Genomic DNA, 17,994 nt, shown 5'->3' with positions numbered 1-17,994 from the left:
CCTGAAGGGAACAGAACTGCAGGCTCCGTAGACACATCAGGCCTGCTGAGGCAATCACAGTTAGGACTTGGGGATGGCAGTCTATGATGCACGCCTAGAGCAGAAGAACCACGTGCTTTCACCCTAACACAGGTGACAGCTACAGGCCTGAGAACTGAGAGGAGGGTGCATTTGACAAGTCGTTAGATGTGCAGTTAGCCCAATGACTGTGACATACTCATCTTAGGAGTCACCACTATATAACTCACCTTTGACAATGTATTCAGTTCCATTTCCAGTGTAGATTGATACAGCATCCATATACAAAGCATACTGTGTTATAATACCATTTGGTCTTTTTGGAGGATTCCAACTCAGTAGTAAAAATGTGGGAAAGGATATAGCTGTAGGTGACTGTACATCTTCAGGGGCTGTAAAAATATAAAATAAATAAATAAATATTGTGCATATATAACTATATATTGTAATGTTTTTGGGTACACAGATACACATCCACTCACACAAATATCTATATCTACAGATATCAAAAAACCCAAAACTTCACAATTATAAATCAAGTTTACAGACAGGAAACCATTATAACAGTGATATTCCAGGTTATTTAACTTTTAGTGATTGATTGCTATTAGAAATATGCTCACTTAACATTATATATTCATTGGGGATCTTATGGCTACAAGATGCCAAATACATTTTTTAAACTGTGCTACCAACAAGAGGGTGTCTCTCACCACTTGCCATGAGGAAAACCTGGTATGTTTGCCAGCATCGATGATTTAGGTCTACTGGTTGATTTCTTCTCCGGTTCCTTTTACTTTTTCCTTTTGTGAAAATCCTTTGTGTGTGCACATCACCACTTCTGACAATATTGGGAAATTCCCTATGCATTGTTTAGAGCAATGGATCTTTCATATAACTGGTTAGCAAACTAATTTATGACAAGGAAGAAGGAAGGGACCTATCATTTATAGGTGGTAGAACTGGTTGCCAGTTCAAGCACTGGGTAATTTTAAAGGATAACCAAAAGCCTTAACAATGATGTTAGAAATTAGTTACTAAGACAAAAAATTTTATGCCTGAATGTCTAAGGTTAGACAGCTAAACCTACATTTATCTCATTTTCAGAGATGCTCATGCCTGTGGCTCCATAAATTTCAAACAGAGGCTAGAACACTTTTCACTTTTGAAAATCAGGCCACTATTTAGATGCCTAAATAGGGTTTTATGTGCCTAACTTTAAGCACTCAAGTATGAACATTTTGACCCAAGATATTTGACATTTTTTATTAAAACTAACCACCTGACCAAGAGCTTTAATCCCTCTCTCCTTGACTTCATATCTTGAACCACAAATTGATTTTTTTTCAAAATCACGGCTGTAGATATTATTAAGGCTATGTTTTAGTCACGGGTATTTTTAGTAAAAATGTCATGGACAGGTCTCAGGCAGTAAACAAAAATTCACAGCCCGTGACCTGTCCATTACTCATACTATATATCCCTGATTAAAATGGGGGGAGGGGTGCAGCTCAGTGTGTGTGGGGGAAGCGGAGGGTGGCCAGAGGGTGCTGCAGGTGTGACCTGCGGGGAACCATGGATACTCAGGGGGAGGGGAGGAAGGAGGGTACAGCCCAGTGGGGGTGGGGTGAGCAGCCCAGGGGAATCCCATAGGTACTCAGGGAGGTCACAGCCTGAGGGGACTCCACGGGTGCTGGGGGGGTTGGCGGGACTTGGGCAGATTCCCTACACAGCCCCTGCGAAGCAGTGACCTCCAGTTCCTAGCTTCAGTTGTTGCCGCCACTCCACCTCAAGCTCTGGTTCTGTAGCTCCCATTGGCTGGGAACCACTGCCAATGGGAACTGTGGGGGTGGTGCCTGTGGGCAGAAGCAGCCTGTGGAGCTAAGTGCTGAGGGAGGAGAGTTCCTGTCACCCTTCTGGGGATCCCCCCCAGTAAGCACCACCCCACACCCAAGTCTCCAGTCCTGAGCCCCTCCACACTCAAACTTCTGCTGCTGGGGGATGGAGAGGGGCCCAAGACTTCCCCAGCAGAAGCTGGTACAACTATCCCAGGGGCTGCCTGAGTGGCCCAGGCGGCTCCCCAGCCAGCTGCATGGGCTGCTGCAGAAGTCACGGAGGTCACGGAATTTGTGACCTCCGTGACAAACATGGAGCCTTAAGTATTATATTATTATGCACATGTAACTTTAATTCTGACATTACCTAACTTCTGATAGTTTGACTTTGCAACAGTAATAGCGCTCTTTTAATGTAATTTGTGTGTATGTAGTAAACTAGAGGTTGGCAATCGCTGATAGTTTAGGGTATGCCTATACAGAGCATGGCAGCAAGTCTCCTTACCCAGGTTGACAGATTTGAGTTTCCAAGGCCTGTGCTAGCACTCTAAAAATAGCTGTGTAGACATCTCTTTCAAGTTGTGCCTTGTGCTGGAGCTCATGCTTTGAAGCCCACTCCCCTCCCTAGGCTTCAGAGTCTGAAGGCTGGTCTACACTACAGGGGAGGGGAGGGATGAGGGTCGATCTAAGTTACCCAACTTCAGCAACTTGAATAACATAGCTGAAATTGCCGTACTTAGATCTACTTACCACGGTTTTGTCACTGCAGTGTGTCAATGGGAGACGCTCTCCCGTCGATTCCCCTTGCGCTTTCTGTTGAGTGGAGTACCTGAGTTGACGCTAGAGTCATCAGCAGCCAATTTATCGTGTCTATACTAGACATGATAAATTGACCCCTGCTGGATCAATTGCTGCCCATCGATCCAGCCGGTAGTGTAGACAAGCCCAGAGCTCCAGCCCAAGCTACTACTTCCAAGAGCTATCCACACAGCTATTTGTAGAACACTAGCCCAAATCTCTCAACCTGGGCTGGGAGACTAACTGCCATAGGTTGAATAGACATACTCTCAAAGGTCCAGTTCTGCTTCACTTATAGTGAATTAAAACATAACTTCACAGCAACATCTTTGAATATCATAAGGGTGACAGAACTGGGGCTTACTCACTCTGGCAGGAATATCTGGTAATTTACAAGCACTATTTTGGCAAAAAATATATATTCTTATGTAAACCTTCCCAACGTGAAAGTGTATCTTCAGAAATGAGCATTTTTTTTTCTGAATCACATAGAATTCCTGTATTAGCTAGTACATTTACTAAGCTGAACAAATAAGAAAAATAATTTTAAGGAAAATCGTAATATGCAATAAAGCAAATATATGAGAATATTGGGTTTCCTTATGTATGGCGTTGACTCCATTAACTTTTTTTTGCAGAGGAAGCCCACAAATAATGTTATTTTCATTGATAATGGAACGAGTAATAAGTTATCAATTCACTAAAATATAAATTAGTGTATTTAACAACATCTTACAAAACTATAATTGGGCTTAAGGATTTAGAACTGATTGGTACTCTTAGCAGATATCAAAGGATTGACATAAAAACAGTGCTCAAATAATTGCATATGGGAAAACTCCTCAGGATAAGCCTAGCAAACCTGTTTATTTTGGTAAAATTTTCTCTCATTGTAAACATTTAGCCTACAGGCAATTCGAAGTTCTATCATACGTATCAAATTTGGTGACTCTCCATGGGACATCACCAGCTGATTCATGTGTCCTTTTACTAAGAGCAATGGAATAGAAAGAATATTTTTTTCTCTTGGGGAAGCCATCTCACTCTCCCCCCATTTGTAGTCTAGCTGACTGTGACACAGTTATGGAGAAATATTAAAAAGTTTAGGGTGAGATTTTCAAAAGCTCTCAGCATTTGCCTAACTCTAATCCCCCTGAAGTTCACAGTAAAACCCATCAGAGACCTCTATGGGAGCAGAGTTGGAACACTAAGAGCCTTTAAAACTACCACCAGCCTAACTTAGGTTTGGTTCAGTTTAATGCTTACCCAAAGCTTTGACAAACTTTTTGATTCTGCAAAATTAGGCTAGAAATCTCAGAAGAATGACCTTTCTCAGGATAGTCCTGGATTGGTTGAAAATCAGAAAGGAAAAAGGGTATTTGAAAATTTCAAAAACAAAATTAAGGGAAAATTATACCGTTACACAGAAAATTCCACTGACGTCAATGGGAGTTCTGGTCAAGCATCTGACAACAGATTTTTGCCTTTAAAACATAAGAATTTCCATATTGGGTCAGAATAATGGTGCATCTAGCCCAGTATCCTGTTTTCTGATAGCGGTCAATGTCAGGTACTTCAAAATGAATTAATGGAACAGGGCAATTATTGAGTAATCCATCCCCTGTTGTCCCCTCCCAGTTTCCAGCAGTTAGAGGCTTGGGACACCCAAAGCATGGAGTTTCATCCCTGACCATCTTAGCTTATAGGCATTAATTAACCTATTCTCCATGAACTTATCTAATTCTTTTTGAACCTTCACAATATCCCATGGCAATGAGTTCCAAAAGTTGACTGTGTGTTATGTGAAGAAGAGAAGTTACTCACCTTGTGCAGTAACAATGGTTCTTCGAGATGTATGTCCCTAAGGGTGCTCCACTGTAAGTATGCTTGCGTCCCTGTGCTGCTGATTGGACAGCTTCGGTAGCAGTGTCCAATAGGCTCTCACATGCATCATCTCTCCTCATGCCCTGCCACAAGGCTAACCAGGGCACACAGACTAACCTTCCACAGTTCCTTCTCTACCGCAGAATCATTGACAAGAACTGAAATAGAGGAGACGAAGGTGGGTTGTGGAGCACCCATAGGGAGACACATCTCAAAGAACCATTGTTACTACACAAGGTGAGTAACTTCCTCTTCTCTTTCAAGTAGTATCCCTTCGGGGTGCTCCACTGTAGGCGACTCCCGAGCAGTATCCCCACTGTAGGCTGGCACTTCGGAGTCGAGTCAGTTACAGATGACAGTACTGTGGAGCCAAAGATGGCATCAGAGGTGGAATCCCCAGTCGCATAATGTTCTGTGAAGATATGGACAGATTTCTGTTGTAAGGACATTCTTGAGGAAGGCAATAGATGAAAATATCAACCTTATGGAGTGTGTGAGAATACCATCTGGAAGTGTCATGTTGTGAACCCGATAAGATTGTCTAATGCAGTTTGAGACCCATGTGGAAAGTCTCTGGGCTGATATTGCTGAGCCCTTGGATCTTTCCGCAGTAGAAAGGAAAAGCCTAGGAGACTTCCTAAAAGCCTTTGCCCTGTCCAGATAAAAGGCCAGGGAGCTCCTAAAGCCTTGTGTGTGCGGTATAGCCTCCCTGTTATCACTGTGTGGCTCAGGGTAAAAAGTTGGAAAGTGGATCATTTGGTTCACGTGAAAAGGGGTAGTCACCTTAGGTGTGAATTTCAGGTGTGGCCTGAGTGTGACTTTGTCCCAAAAGAATACCATGTAGGGAAGATGTGGCATCAGAGCTGCTATTTCCCCTATTCTCCTAGCCAAGGTGATTGCCACCAGGAAGACCATTTTCATTGACAGGTATGTAAGTGAACAGCCATGGGTTTCAAAGGAGGTCTAGTCAGGCTTTTCAACACTAGATGTAGATCCCATGTAGGGGTGGGATGTCAGGGTTGTGTAAAAAGGTTTACTATACTCCTGAGGAATCATTTTGTGGTTGGGTGTGATAGCTCTGAGTAGCCCTCTACTTGTTGGTGGAAGGCTATTATACCCACTAAGAGAACTTTGAGTGAACTGAGAGATAGTCCCCATTTTTAAGAGTCAGTGCACAGTCTAGGATCTTTGGAAGAGTAGTGGATGTTGGAGAAATTTGTTAAGAATTACACCAAGCCTGAAATTTGGATTTTTTTTTTGTGGGTAAATACAGTATGTTGTGGATTTTCTACTGTGTAATAATACCTCTTGTACCTCCTCCAAGCAGGAACTTTCTATGCATTTGAAACATGAAGGAGCCAAGCCTTGACATGGAGAATCCCAAGGTTGGGATGTAGAGTACATCCTTTGTTCTATGAATGGAGGTATGGAGTGGACTGGAGAGAGATTGGTGGGCACCTTGAGAGCTCTGACAGGTAAGGGTGATAATTCTGTCTCAGCAAAGTGGAAGCAATCAGCATGATGTGTATCTTCTCATTTTATTTTTAATAAGATTTTTGACAGTAGGGGAAATGGAGGAAAGGCATAGAGAAGGTCCCTGTCCCAGGGAAGAAGGAGAGCATTGCCTAGGGAATGTTGCCCCATCTCTGCTCTAGAGCAGTAACATGGACATTTCTTGTTCAATAAAGTGGTGAACGGGTCTGTGATCAGAGTCCCCCACCACCTGAATAGGTTGTAAAGCACTGCTGGGTGCATCTCCCCTTCATGGTCATGTGGGAACCTGCAACGGAGACTGTCCGCTGTCGAGTTTTGTGTGCCTGGAAGATAAGACTGCTGATAGTGTAATGTGGGAGATGCACCAGTTCCATAACGTTAGTGCTTCTGCACAGACAAAGGGTGATCTGTCTCCTTCCTGTCGATTTATGCAGTACATGCATGCTATGTTGTCTATTAGGACTCTTTTGTGTGTGTTCCCTTGATCAGTGGAAGGAAGTGGGTGCAGGAACTGCTGACCACCCTGAGCTCAAGGAGGTTGATGTGGAGGCATATCTCCATGGACAACCATTTGCCTTGTGTTGTAAGATTGTTTAGATGCGTGCCCCATCCTATGAGGGATTTGCTGGTGGTGAGAAGTACCGGCTGGGAAGTTTGCAAAAAGGGCATCCCTTTGCAAATATTTCCTGTTTTTTTTCCACCAGTCCAGGGAGCTTTTTACCTTGGTAGACAGTGACAGAGGTTTATCTTGTCCACCTCGGTTTAGTCTGTAGACTGAGCTGAACCACATCTGGAAACACTGCATGTGAAGCCTGAAATGAGGTATCACTGCTGGGCCAGCTGCCGTATCCCCCAAAAGTTGGAGGCAGTGTCTGACTGATATTTGGGGGCTGTTTTCTATTGTCTCTATGAGCACACCCCAGGAGAGGAACCTGTGCTGAAGCAGGAGTGCTTTGGCCTGTAACAAGACGAGGTCAATCATTATGAATTCTGGACATTGTTCTAGGATGAAGGTTGATTTCTGGGTGTTGATCTGTAGGCCCAGTTCCGTGAATAAGGCTATAGCAGTTTTGGTAACCTGACAAGCCTTGTTGAAGGAGCAGGCTCTCAGGAAGCAATCATACAGGTAGGAGTAGATCATGATCCCCTGGGAGCATAGGTGAGCACGTACTACTGAAAGAACCTTGTAGAATACCCCCAAAGCCAATGACAACCCAAAGGGGAGTTTTCTTTACTGATAGTGGTGTTGTCCTAGGGTAAACCTGAGGAACTGTCCGAGAGATAGTTGGATTGAAATATGGAAATAAGTGTCCTGAAGATCGAGGGCCAAAAAACAGTCTCCATCTTCCAGTGCTGGAATAATTGTTGCTTGAATGACCATCTAGAATTTTTGAGCTTTGACAAACTTATTAAGTGCTCTGAGGTCTAGCATAGCTCTCCAACCTCCCTTCCTCTGGGGTTTTCGGAAATAACAAGAGTAAAAACCTTTGCCTGATAGATGGTTCTATGGTTCCCAACTGGAGGAGGTGATCTCTTTCTTTTTGTAGTAAACTCTTATGAGAAGGGTCCCTGAAGGATGGGAAGGGTAATGATGGAGGGAGGCAAAGTGGATGGAATATCCATTTTGAATGATTTCCAAGACCCATTGGTCCAATGTTATGCATTCCCAGGTCCTGCGGAACATGGCAAGGTAGTAGCTCACTGGGTAGAATGGGTCAGCTGTAGCGGTTGAGGGGAGTGGTCTATCAACACCTCAACTAACATGTCAAAATTGATATTTTAAGGTAGATGGCTGCAACCTGGAAAGCAGTGGACCTGACAGTTTGTGTCTGGAGAACCTAGTTTTATTTCTCTGAGGTTCATAAAAGCATTGAATCTGGTATCAGGAGGTACCAGGAGGATTTATGTTGGGGCTGTGGACTAAATATTGTTTTTTGTCCAGGCGTATAGATTCCTATTAAGTGGAGAATCGCCCTGAAATCTTTAAGGGTATGGAGAGATGCATCAGTATTCTCTGCAAACAACTTAGTGCCTTCAAAGGGAAGGTCTTCAACAGTCATCTGCACCCCTTTAGGGAACCTGAAAGGTGTAACCATGGCATACATCGCATGACCACCATCATGGAGATGGATTGGGCCACTGTATTGGCTGCTTCGAGGGCTGACTGGAGAGTTGTTTTGGCTACTGGCTGCCCTTCCTTGATAATAGCTCAGAATTGGTTGCACTGTGACTCTAGGAGATGATCAATAAAGCTGTTGAGTTCTGAATAATTGACATAGTCATACTTCACTGTTAAGGCTTGATAGTTTATGATTCGAAACTGCAATGTGGCTGAAGAGTAGGCTTTCTGCCCAAAGAGGTCCAAGCATTTTCAATCCCTATCATAGGGAGTGAATCTCATTTGGTTTTTATGGGCCTGGGAGTTTGCCACATCTATAACAATGGAGTTAGGGCAAGGGTGGGAAAAAAGAAATTCCATCTCCCCGGACAGGATGTAATCTTTTTTATTGGCCCAGTTACAAGTAGGCCTCACTGATGCTGGGGTTTGTCATATAGTTTTGCAGGTCCATGAGAACCTCATTGATGGGGAAAGCTATTCTGGAGGTTGAGAAAGAGTGTGGGATATCAAGGAGTTTGTAATGAATGTCCTTGACTTCCTCCAAGGGTATCTGCACTGTGTCTGCAACTCTTTTTGCCAAGTCCTGGGAGAGCTGGAAATCATCAGCTAAGGATGGTGGCAGGGCATGAATGCCTCATTTGGAGAGGAGGAAGAGATGTTGGTCCTCAGAGTAACTTCTTCCTCAACTCCACCCTCATATTCCTCCATGATCTCTTCTGAAGGTTCTGAGGTTCTGGATGCCATAGCCAAAGAGGAATGTCTCAAGGGCTTATCAGTAAGGCTGGAAGCCTGAGAGTGATATGCACCCAGGTATCCCAGTATGGCCACTGGTGCAGTGGAATAGAGCCCAGTGGTGGTGCCCATGGTTGGTCATATGCCAGTGGTAGGGGGGGAAGATTGGGGGTATACCCAAGGAGCATCTTGATAACAGACATATATGAGGATGTGCAGCCTCCCTCCAAAACTGATGGAGGGGGAACTACTCTCCACTCATAGAATATCAGGTTTGGAAGGGACCTCAGGAGGTCATGTAGTCCAACCACCAGGCAGATTTTTGCCCCAGATCCCTAAATGACCCACTGAAGGATTGAACTCACAACCCTGGATTTAGCAGGCCCATGCTCAAACCACTGAACTATCCCTCGGGGCCAAAACTTGACAGAGAAGGCATTTCTTGAAGCCTGGTGAGCCGAGAATGCCTTGCTGGGGAAAGGGGTCCTGAATGAAAAAAGGAGAAAAATAAAGTTTTGTTTGTTTGCTTTTTGTTTTGGAAGAGAGATACAGAGAAAAAGGCTCCAACTAAGACTGAGGAGACTAAGTAAAAATGCTAAAGAAGCTATTTATCGAAACAGAATGCTAATGGCTCCGTCTCTAGCCCAGGGCAGTTGAGAAGGAATTGAGGGGTATCAGTCTGTGTGCGCAGGTTAGCCTTGTGGCAGGGCATGAGGAGAGATAGTGCATGTGTGGGCCTAACCGACGCTGCTACCCAAGTTCTCCGATCAGCAGTACAGAGACAGAATCACATTTATAGGGACACTACTCAAAGAAGTAGTATTTCCTTATGTTTGTTTTAAACCTGCTGCCTATTAATTTCATCATGTGACCCCTGGTTCTTGTGTCATGTGAAGAGGTAAATAACACTTCCTTGTTCACTTTCTGCACACCATTCATCATTTTCTAGATACCCATCATATCCCCTCTTAGTAGTCTTTTTTCCAAAATGAAAATTACAAGTCTTTGTAATCTCTCTTCATATGGAAACTGTTCCATCCTCCTAATAATTTTTGTTGCCCTTCTCAGTATCTTTTCCAATTCTAATTTATCTTTTTTGAGAGGGGGCGAACAGTACTCAAGGTGTGGGAGTACCATGGATTTATATAGGGGTATTATGATATTTTCTGGCTTATTATCTATCCCTTCCTAATGAGTCCTGGCATTCTGTTAGCTTTTTTGACTGCCACTGCATGTTCAGTGGATGTTTTCAGAGAACTATCCACAATGACTCCAAGATCTCTTTCTTGAATGGTAACAGCTAATTGAGATCCCATCATTTTGTATGTATAGTTGCGATTATGTTTTCCAATGTGCATTACTCTGCATTTATCACCATTGAATTTCATCTGCCATTTTGTTTGCCCAGTCATCCAGTTTTGTGAGATCCCTTAGAGTATATCTTCACTACTGGCCAGATTGGCAGGCAGCGATCAATCCAGCGGGGATCAATATATCGCATCTAGTCTAGACACGATAAATTGACCCCCGATCCCTCTCCCATCAACTCTTGTACTCCAGCTTGCAAGAGGCACAGGCAGAGTCAACGGCGAAGTGGCAGCAGTCGACTCACCAGAGTGAAGACACCGCAGTAAGTCGTTCTAAGTACATTGACTTCAGTTACGTTATTCACGCAGCTGAAGTTGCATAACTTAGATCGATCCCCACCCCCTAAGTGTAGATGAAGCCATAGTTACTCCTCATAGTCTGCTTTGGATCTAACAATCTTGAATAATTTTGTATAGTCTGAAAATTTTGCCACATCTTTGTTTACCCCTTTTTCGACATGATTTAAGAATACGCAGAACCGCACTGGTTCCAGTACAGATCTCTGGGGGACACTACTATTTACCTTTCTCCATTTTGAAAACTGACCTTTTAGCTAAAACCTGGTTCTAGAAAAGCACATGAGTCCAGAGGGTTAAAGGGTTATTTTTAATTCACCCATCCCTACAAAGAGTTGGGGCTTTGGCATAAGTTTACAGTTGATCCAAACTTTTGTGGCTGAGAACCAGGTCTAATTTTAACTCATTTGAAGTGGTGCGGTTTTGATTTTTCTAGTTTGCCTCTAGTTTACATCAACTTATACTGAAGTCTTAGTTCCATGTTAGCATTGTATCACTATTTCTTTATTTAACTTATTTGAAAAAAGATGAATTAAACAAAGAGGAGCCTATATTTGCTTCTTAAAAAACACACCACACACCAGATAGGAATATTTTTTTAAGATGAGTTTTGAAATTGTTTCACCTCATGGAAGACAAAATACTGTTTTACACATAAGGGTCAAATTATACTGGTGTAAATCTGGAGGAACTGCTGCTTTCAAGTGGATTACTTCATCTTTAGACTGATGTAACCAAGATATGAATTTGACCTGGATCTTTTGTTTAAGTGAGATAGGAGTTACATATGCTTCAGATCTTTTGGGTACAGTTCCTCCAGTAATTGATGTATAGTAGTTATTGAGCTGGTCTCTAAAGCCAGAACTGTAATATATTTTCTTTCTTGCAGCTCTAGATCTTAATGCAAGCTTAAGAAACCTTAATTTATGCTTGCAACTTTTAAGTTCCAAGTACAACAAAAAATGTGTAAGAGTTAAGAAAAGAAGCAGAAAATTGAGCAGTGATTAATAAATGGCTAAATTGGCATTCGGAGGTTCCATCATACTAAAATAATTGTTGCCTATACTAGTGTTTAGCAGTTAAAAGAGACCATGGAAATCAACCGTTTGATTCTCAATTTCATACTGTGCCATACAATCAATTCTTTTTAGTCAGACTGTCTCTAGATTTACTTCTGAGCCATAGTAAAATGAGGAAGCTTTCATTAATCTTTCAGATGCTTCATATTAATGACAAGGCTCTTGCATGAACAATGTAACAGCAATTAAAAAGCCCATTAATCTGCATTACAGCTATTAAAGATGCATGTCATTAAAGGGTATGGAGTTTGATTCATTTTCGCACCCCCCCAAAAATGGAGCAATTATGCTCTGGCAATGCACTTTGTCATCAAATTAGGTTGGGGTTTTCCAGCAAATGGCTTTGCAGCATTTAGCTCTTCTCCTATTTTATTATTCATGACTGAAATGTGGAAGTCAAGACCTTTGAAATTACTTTACCTTCTTGTGGAGTGGAGATGTTCAATGCATGTGAGCTCTCAGTACAGCCAGCCAAAGTGCAAGCAGTTAGGGTTACACCATAGTTTGCAAAGGGTTGCAAGCCTGTCAACATGCCTACAACAGAAGAAATTAATGTTGCATATGTACACTATGCAGTCCCATGTATGTACATATACAGTCACAATGCTATAATTGCATTGTCCAGCAATATATATTTACATAAAATAATATACTTACAGTAGTACAGGAGGAAAGGACAAAGCATTAAAACTTGCATTTCTAGTTCCCCGTGGTTTGGAATAGTTTCTGCTTTTTAAAAATAAATCATGTTTTGTTCAGAACAATATGCTAATATTGTGCCACTAGAATCTTCCAGTTATTCTTTGTAAACTAGAAGTTATTTCAAGATTTCAGCAGCTTAAATACATATAACTATTGACTCAGCTTTTCTTCATCCCTTCCCCACCAAATTATTTTACTTATAAGTTTTGTTTTTCCCAAGGAATTTCTAACCTCTTGGATAAAACTAAAAAATCTTTCTCTCGGGCATTAACACTGTTCTACAAAGCTTCCCATTTTAATCCAAGATATCAAGCTCCTGGTACCATATGAAACAAATCGTCTGAGTTCCATTATTTCAGTGGCATCACATAATCCACATGTTAATACACCACCACAGTAATGGAACCCAGTTGACACAGCACCCAAGGATTCAACAAGGAAAGATTTGTATACTTGTGCTTTTTCAGGACTTATTGGTGTTAGTGAAGAGAGGCGGATAGAATTCTGTTATAAATCAGCCATGCCAATTTGATTTCACTCCTGGAGGCACTCCTGAAAAAAAAAGTTCATCCTAGTACTCAGAAAAATGTAGGGATAGTGTAACAATTCAGTGAGGAATATTGGCGTAGGAAATCTCACAGTTATATTAAATTGGAAAATATAGAAGCACCATAGTAAAAGTGTACAAATGTCCAAGAAATCTGTCAAAGTATTAGCAGTTCCCATTTTAAAGCAGGTGAAACAATAAAAGAATGTGAAGTGAAACTTCACAAAATAATAATAAAAATAATAAAAAAGGAAAGCAGACTCTTGCTGACTTTCAATGTACATCACATTCTGATGTCCACTAGGTATACACTGGCTTCCAAGTGTAATTTCACCTTAGGTGCCCAATTGTGCTACTTAGGCACTGTCCTGCACTGGGGTGATAAAAAGCTGTACTTTTTCATAAGCAGCTTGGGAAAGAACTTGCTATTGAAAGCTACAAAATTATATTTAATTGGAAAATTCAGAGGTAAAGAGCTTGCCCTAAGATCCCCTCAGTGCAGTGTGTCATGATGCTGCCTCCTTCATCTCCTGCCCCCTTTGGGGTGATGTGCGCACTTGGAGGTGGACGTAAGTAGCAGTCCCTACCATTAACAGTCAATGCAGAAAATGTCCCTTCCTCTTGTGCAGGACATCAAAGTAAATGTCAAAGTTGGTACAATTTTTCTTTGATGTGCACAAGTGACAATCCAAAGTGAGTTGATGTATTCATCTAGTATTTGCAAAGAAGCTTGTAGATGCTACAGTTTTTCAGACCAATCTTTCACTGAAATGGAGATGCTTGGTTTATTCTTGTACTTGACTGAAAAATCCTGAAAGTTTGGCATCTGCAAGATCTTTCAATTTATCTCTTTTAGGGCCTGATTCTACTCTCCCTTACAACAGTATAAATCAGGGCTAACTCCAGTTGATGTAGTTCCATTTAAGAGTAAAAATGGAGAAAGATCGATACCCTCCCTCTATGATCATAGTTCTTGATTCTGCTAATCATCAGTTGAAAATGGAAAGCTGCACTGACACCTCGAATCTAATGTAAATGCTACAGCAGATACACTGAAGGCAGAGCAGGGTCAGCAGCAGTACCAACAAACTTTGCCTGTAATCTTTCGATGATGGAAGACAGCAATTTGAAAGCACATTGAATAAGCATAAAGTAGGCATTATTGATGTTTTTAAACTTTAGCATCCCATGTAATGCAGGAATGCAGGCATCTGTATTAAACTATTTGGCACCAGCATCTCCAGGGAATCGCTCTGCTAAGCACTAATGCATTTTGCATTAATACTTAACATTGACACATACCTAGTGTGCGGGGCAGGAGGGAGAGGGGAAGGACGAAGAGGAAAGTAAAACCACACAGTTTGAATTACCTTGAGCCAATAAATAGGTGCATGAACCAATGCATCTAAATGTGACATTAGCATGTTCTCTGCTGTGAGAAGTGTGGTTGGGGATATTTTGTTATACATCAAGTGCCTTTTCACACTGTATTCTGTTGTGCTTTTGGATGCAATTTAGTTGTATTTCACATTTAGCAGCCATAGTCTATTCTCCTTATGAGATAGTGAGTTAATACTCCTTGAATTTCTTGTTGGGAGACATTCTGTGGGTTCTCCAAAGGCTTCAGGCACCACCCGCAGCAACAGTACATCCAGAAAGATGCCCAAAGCACTGGAGGACTTTTTATTTATTTATTTTACAAAATGGAAAAATATTACATGCTGTATCTGCACTGCATTAGATTTTACATATTGAATCATCTGACAGTGATGTGAAGAATAGTGGGCTTCTAAAAATCATTTTTTGTAGTAAAGGCTTATACAGAGAAATTCACTCTTTTCTTTTACACATAAAACGTTCGCTATTTTGCCAGTAACAAGGAAGCAGATGAACTAAATAGGTAGGAAACAGAAAGTGCAGTTTTTATTTACATACTTCAATAAACTACTTTTTTCCTCGGCTGCCAACCTAGTTATTTGGCCAGCATCCGCTGTAATCTGCTCTCCTTCATTATGTTAATCTGTGGGCGGAAAGATTGCTGTCATCTTCAAATCACTTGTACAGCAATGGTAAACACCTTGGCCTGTCTGTAATTGGACAGGTGTCTGCTTTGATGTCACTCGGGTTTTTAATTCAATTAAAGAACTGGCTGCTCTTCTCTCATTACCTGCTCATTTCCTCTGCACTTTTAGTCAGCTATTGAAATTTACACCCGGTGCCTGCCTATCCCAGAGTGTAAAGTCAGCAGTCCCATAACAAAGATCATCTTTGATATACATGCTTTAATTTATTGCAGAGCAAAGAAAATTATATATTCTTGTGACAAAACTGCCCTGAGACCCATCTGAAAATGGTAGAGGGTCTTTTAAATAGTTTCTTAACCCTTAATTTGTACACTATCATGTCAGCATCTCTTAAAGGCAAATACTTGACATCCAGGTAGATAGTTCACGCGGCTGCATCACAAAGTGGTGCTAACCACTGTGACAAAGTTCCTCCTCTACCTTGGTGGGTCCTGTGCTCATTGGCAGATTTGCTTGCCTCACAGATTCACCCTGTGGGTCAGGAAACAGCCCAGAGACCTTGCCCTCTGATAGAAGCCACAGTCCAGGTCAATTCCTCCTGTGTTGATCAGGAGTTGGAAGGTTTGGGGGGAACCCGGGCCCGCCCTCTACTCCGGGTTCCAGACCAGGGCCCTGTGGACTGCAGCTGTCTAGAGTGCCTCCTGGTACAGTTGCGCGATAGCTACTACTCTCTGGGCTGCTTCCCCATGGCCTCCTCCCAATACCATCTTTGGCCTCACCTGATGTCTGATAACATTTGTACTTCTCAGTCCTCTGGCAGTATGCCTACTCACTCTCAGCTTTTTGCACGCCTCTTGCTCCCAGTTCCTCGCACACACTTCCTCTCCTCTGGCTGCCTTTGACCGGACTGAAGTGAGCCCTTTTATAGCATCAGAGAGGCCTTAATTAGAGTCAGGTGCTTAACAGCCTCACCTGACTCTTAGCAGGTTAATTGGAGTCAGGTGTTCTCATTAGTCTGGAGCAGCCCCTGTTCTGGTCACTCAGGGAACAGAAAAGTGCTTATCCAGTGGCCAGTTTATCATCCTTCTACTACTCTGCTGTTCCCAACTGGCCTGGGTCTATCACACCACACAAATTCTGCCCTCAGATATGCGTCCACAGCTACCACTGAAGTAAACAGGAGCTGTGTGGATAAACCAGTGGGTGGGATGGAATGCTGAGTAAATGTTACAGTCAAAGCTGCTTGAAATTATAGAACATTACCTCTGCAATAGAATCATCCTCCCAACATTTGAGTTACGAGATCCCTAGTCTTGTTCAGCTTGCTACTGAAGTACAGTTGAATTCTTCTAGGTTTTAAATTTAAATCACAGAATAAGTTCCAAGCCTTAAAATCCACATGGTGGATTAGAGACAGTAAATCAATCCAATGCACCACTCTTTCTGCCCACTAAAAGGAACCTCAGGAAATAAATTAAAGTCCTAACACAGACATTTTGACGCAGTGACCCCATGAAACTGAGTAATGTCATTTGTTAAATATGAATGTAAAGTTAACAGTGTAACAGATCTGTAAACCCACACCTAGAACATTAAGCCCACTTGGTATGCAAAACTAGTATTTAATTTTCTATATTTTTATTAAAAAGTTTTAAAAATTATTTGTAGTATTTAAAGTTGGGATTTAGTAACAGTTTAGGAAGAAAAAACATGAGGATTATTCTCACATTATCTGAAATGGGGGAAACATGTAGGGAAATGAGTCCACAATACATTTTTGGTAAAATGGAGGTCTGGTAAGATGACAGTTTGGTGACACGGCAGTAGAATGACTGTACCCAATCAGGTCTGGAATGTGGGGCAAACCCAAACAGCAACAGTTAAGATATTTGTACACCAATACAAGAGCCTCAGTAACAAACTGGAGGAACTAGATATTATAGGAATAACAGAAACATAGTGGAATAGTAGCCATGATTGGACTACAGGTATTGAAAGGTATGGGCTGTTAAGAAAGAAAGAAAGGTTGAGTAGACTATAGACTGTAAAGAAATTAGAAGAAGTGATAGAATGGATAAGACAGAGTCTATCTGGGCCAAAATCACTTTGGGGAAGAAAGCTACTAGAGGATCCCCAATATAGTGCTTGAGGTGTGTTACAGACCACCAGGATTCGATTTGGTTATGGATAGAGACCTCTTTAATGTTTTTAATTAACTAAATACTACTAGAAATTGTGTGATTATGGGAGACTTTAATTTCCCAAATATAGATTGGAGGACAAGTATTAAGTACAGTAGGGCCCAGATTTTCCTGGATGTAGTAGCTGACAGATTTCTTCACCAGATAGTTGCTGAACCAATAAGAGGCTATGTCATTTTAGGTTTGGTATTGGTGAGTAGTGAGGACCTCATAGAAGAATGGGTTGTAGAGGACAGCCTTGGTTCAAGTGATCCTGAGTTAATTCAGTTTAAAAATAGATCTGCAAGAAGACCTCTTGATTTCAAAAGAGCTAACTTTAATAAGTTAAGGGGATAAATTAGGGAAGTGGACTGGACCGAAGAACTCAAGGATGTGAATGTGGAGAAGGCCTGGAATTACTTTAAGTTGAAGTTGCAGAAGCTATCTGAAGCCTTCATCCCAAATAAAGGGAAAAAATCATAAGGAAGGTTTGCAGATTAACATGATGAGCAAGCATTTCGAAGAGGTGATTAAGAAAAAGCAGAAAGTCTGCAAGAAATGGAAGATGGGGGGATCAGCAAGGAAAGTTACCTCTTGAAAGTCAGAAAGTGTATGGATAAAATGAGAACTGCCAAAAGCCAAGCAGAGTTGGACATTGCAAAGGGAATTAAGAGGTTCTATAGCTACATAAATAAATAAATAAATAAATAAATAAATAAAACAAAGAAAGAAGAAGTGGGACTGCTAAACACTGAGGATGGAGTGGAGATTAAAGATAATCTAGGTAAGACCCGACATCTAAACATATACTTTGCCTCAGTTTTTAATAAGGTTGATGAATAGCTTAGAGGTAGAGGCAGGGTGGCTAATGGGAATAAGTATATGCAGGTAGAAATTACCATATGTGAGTTGTAAGTC

General features: G+C 41.6%; 1 protein-coding gene across 1 annotated transcript in view; it reads right to left on the bottom strand.

Annotated features, from left to right (window-relative positions):
• The window catches only part of USH2A (usherin), a 596,134-nt gene that overhangs the window by 317,074 nt on the left and 261,066 nt on the right, over positions 1–17,994 (bottom strand). Inside the window, 2 exon segments of the mRNA XM_030557510.1 lie at positions 249–410; positions 12,044–12,157. Coding sequence (XP_030413370.1) covers positions 249–410; positions 12,044–12,157 — 276 coding nt within the window.

This window comes from Gopherus evgoodei, chromosome 3 (assembly GCF_007399415.2).
Source record: "Gopherus evgoodei ecotype Sinaloan lineage chromosome 3, rGopEvg1_v1.p, whole genome shotgun sequence".
Taxonomy (NCBI): Eukaryota; Metazoa; Chordata; order Testudines; family Testudinidae; genus Gopherus; species Gopherus evgoodei.
Note: the sequence above shows the minus strand (reverse complement) of the source record. Positions and strands in the feature narration are given on the sequence as shown.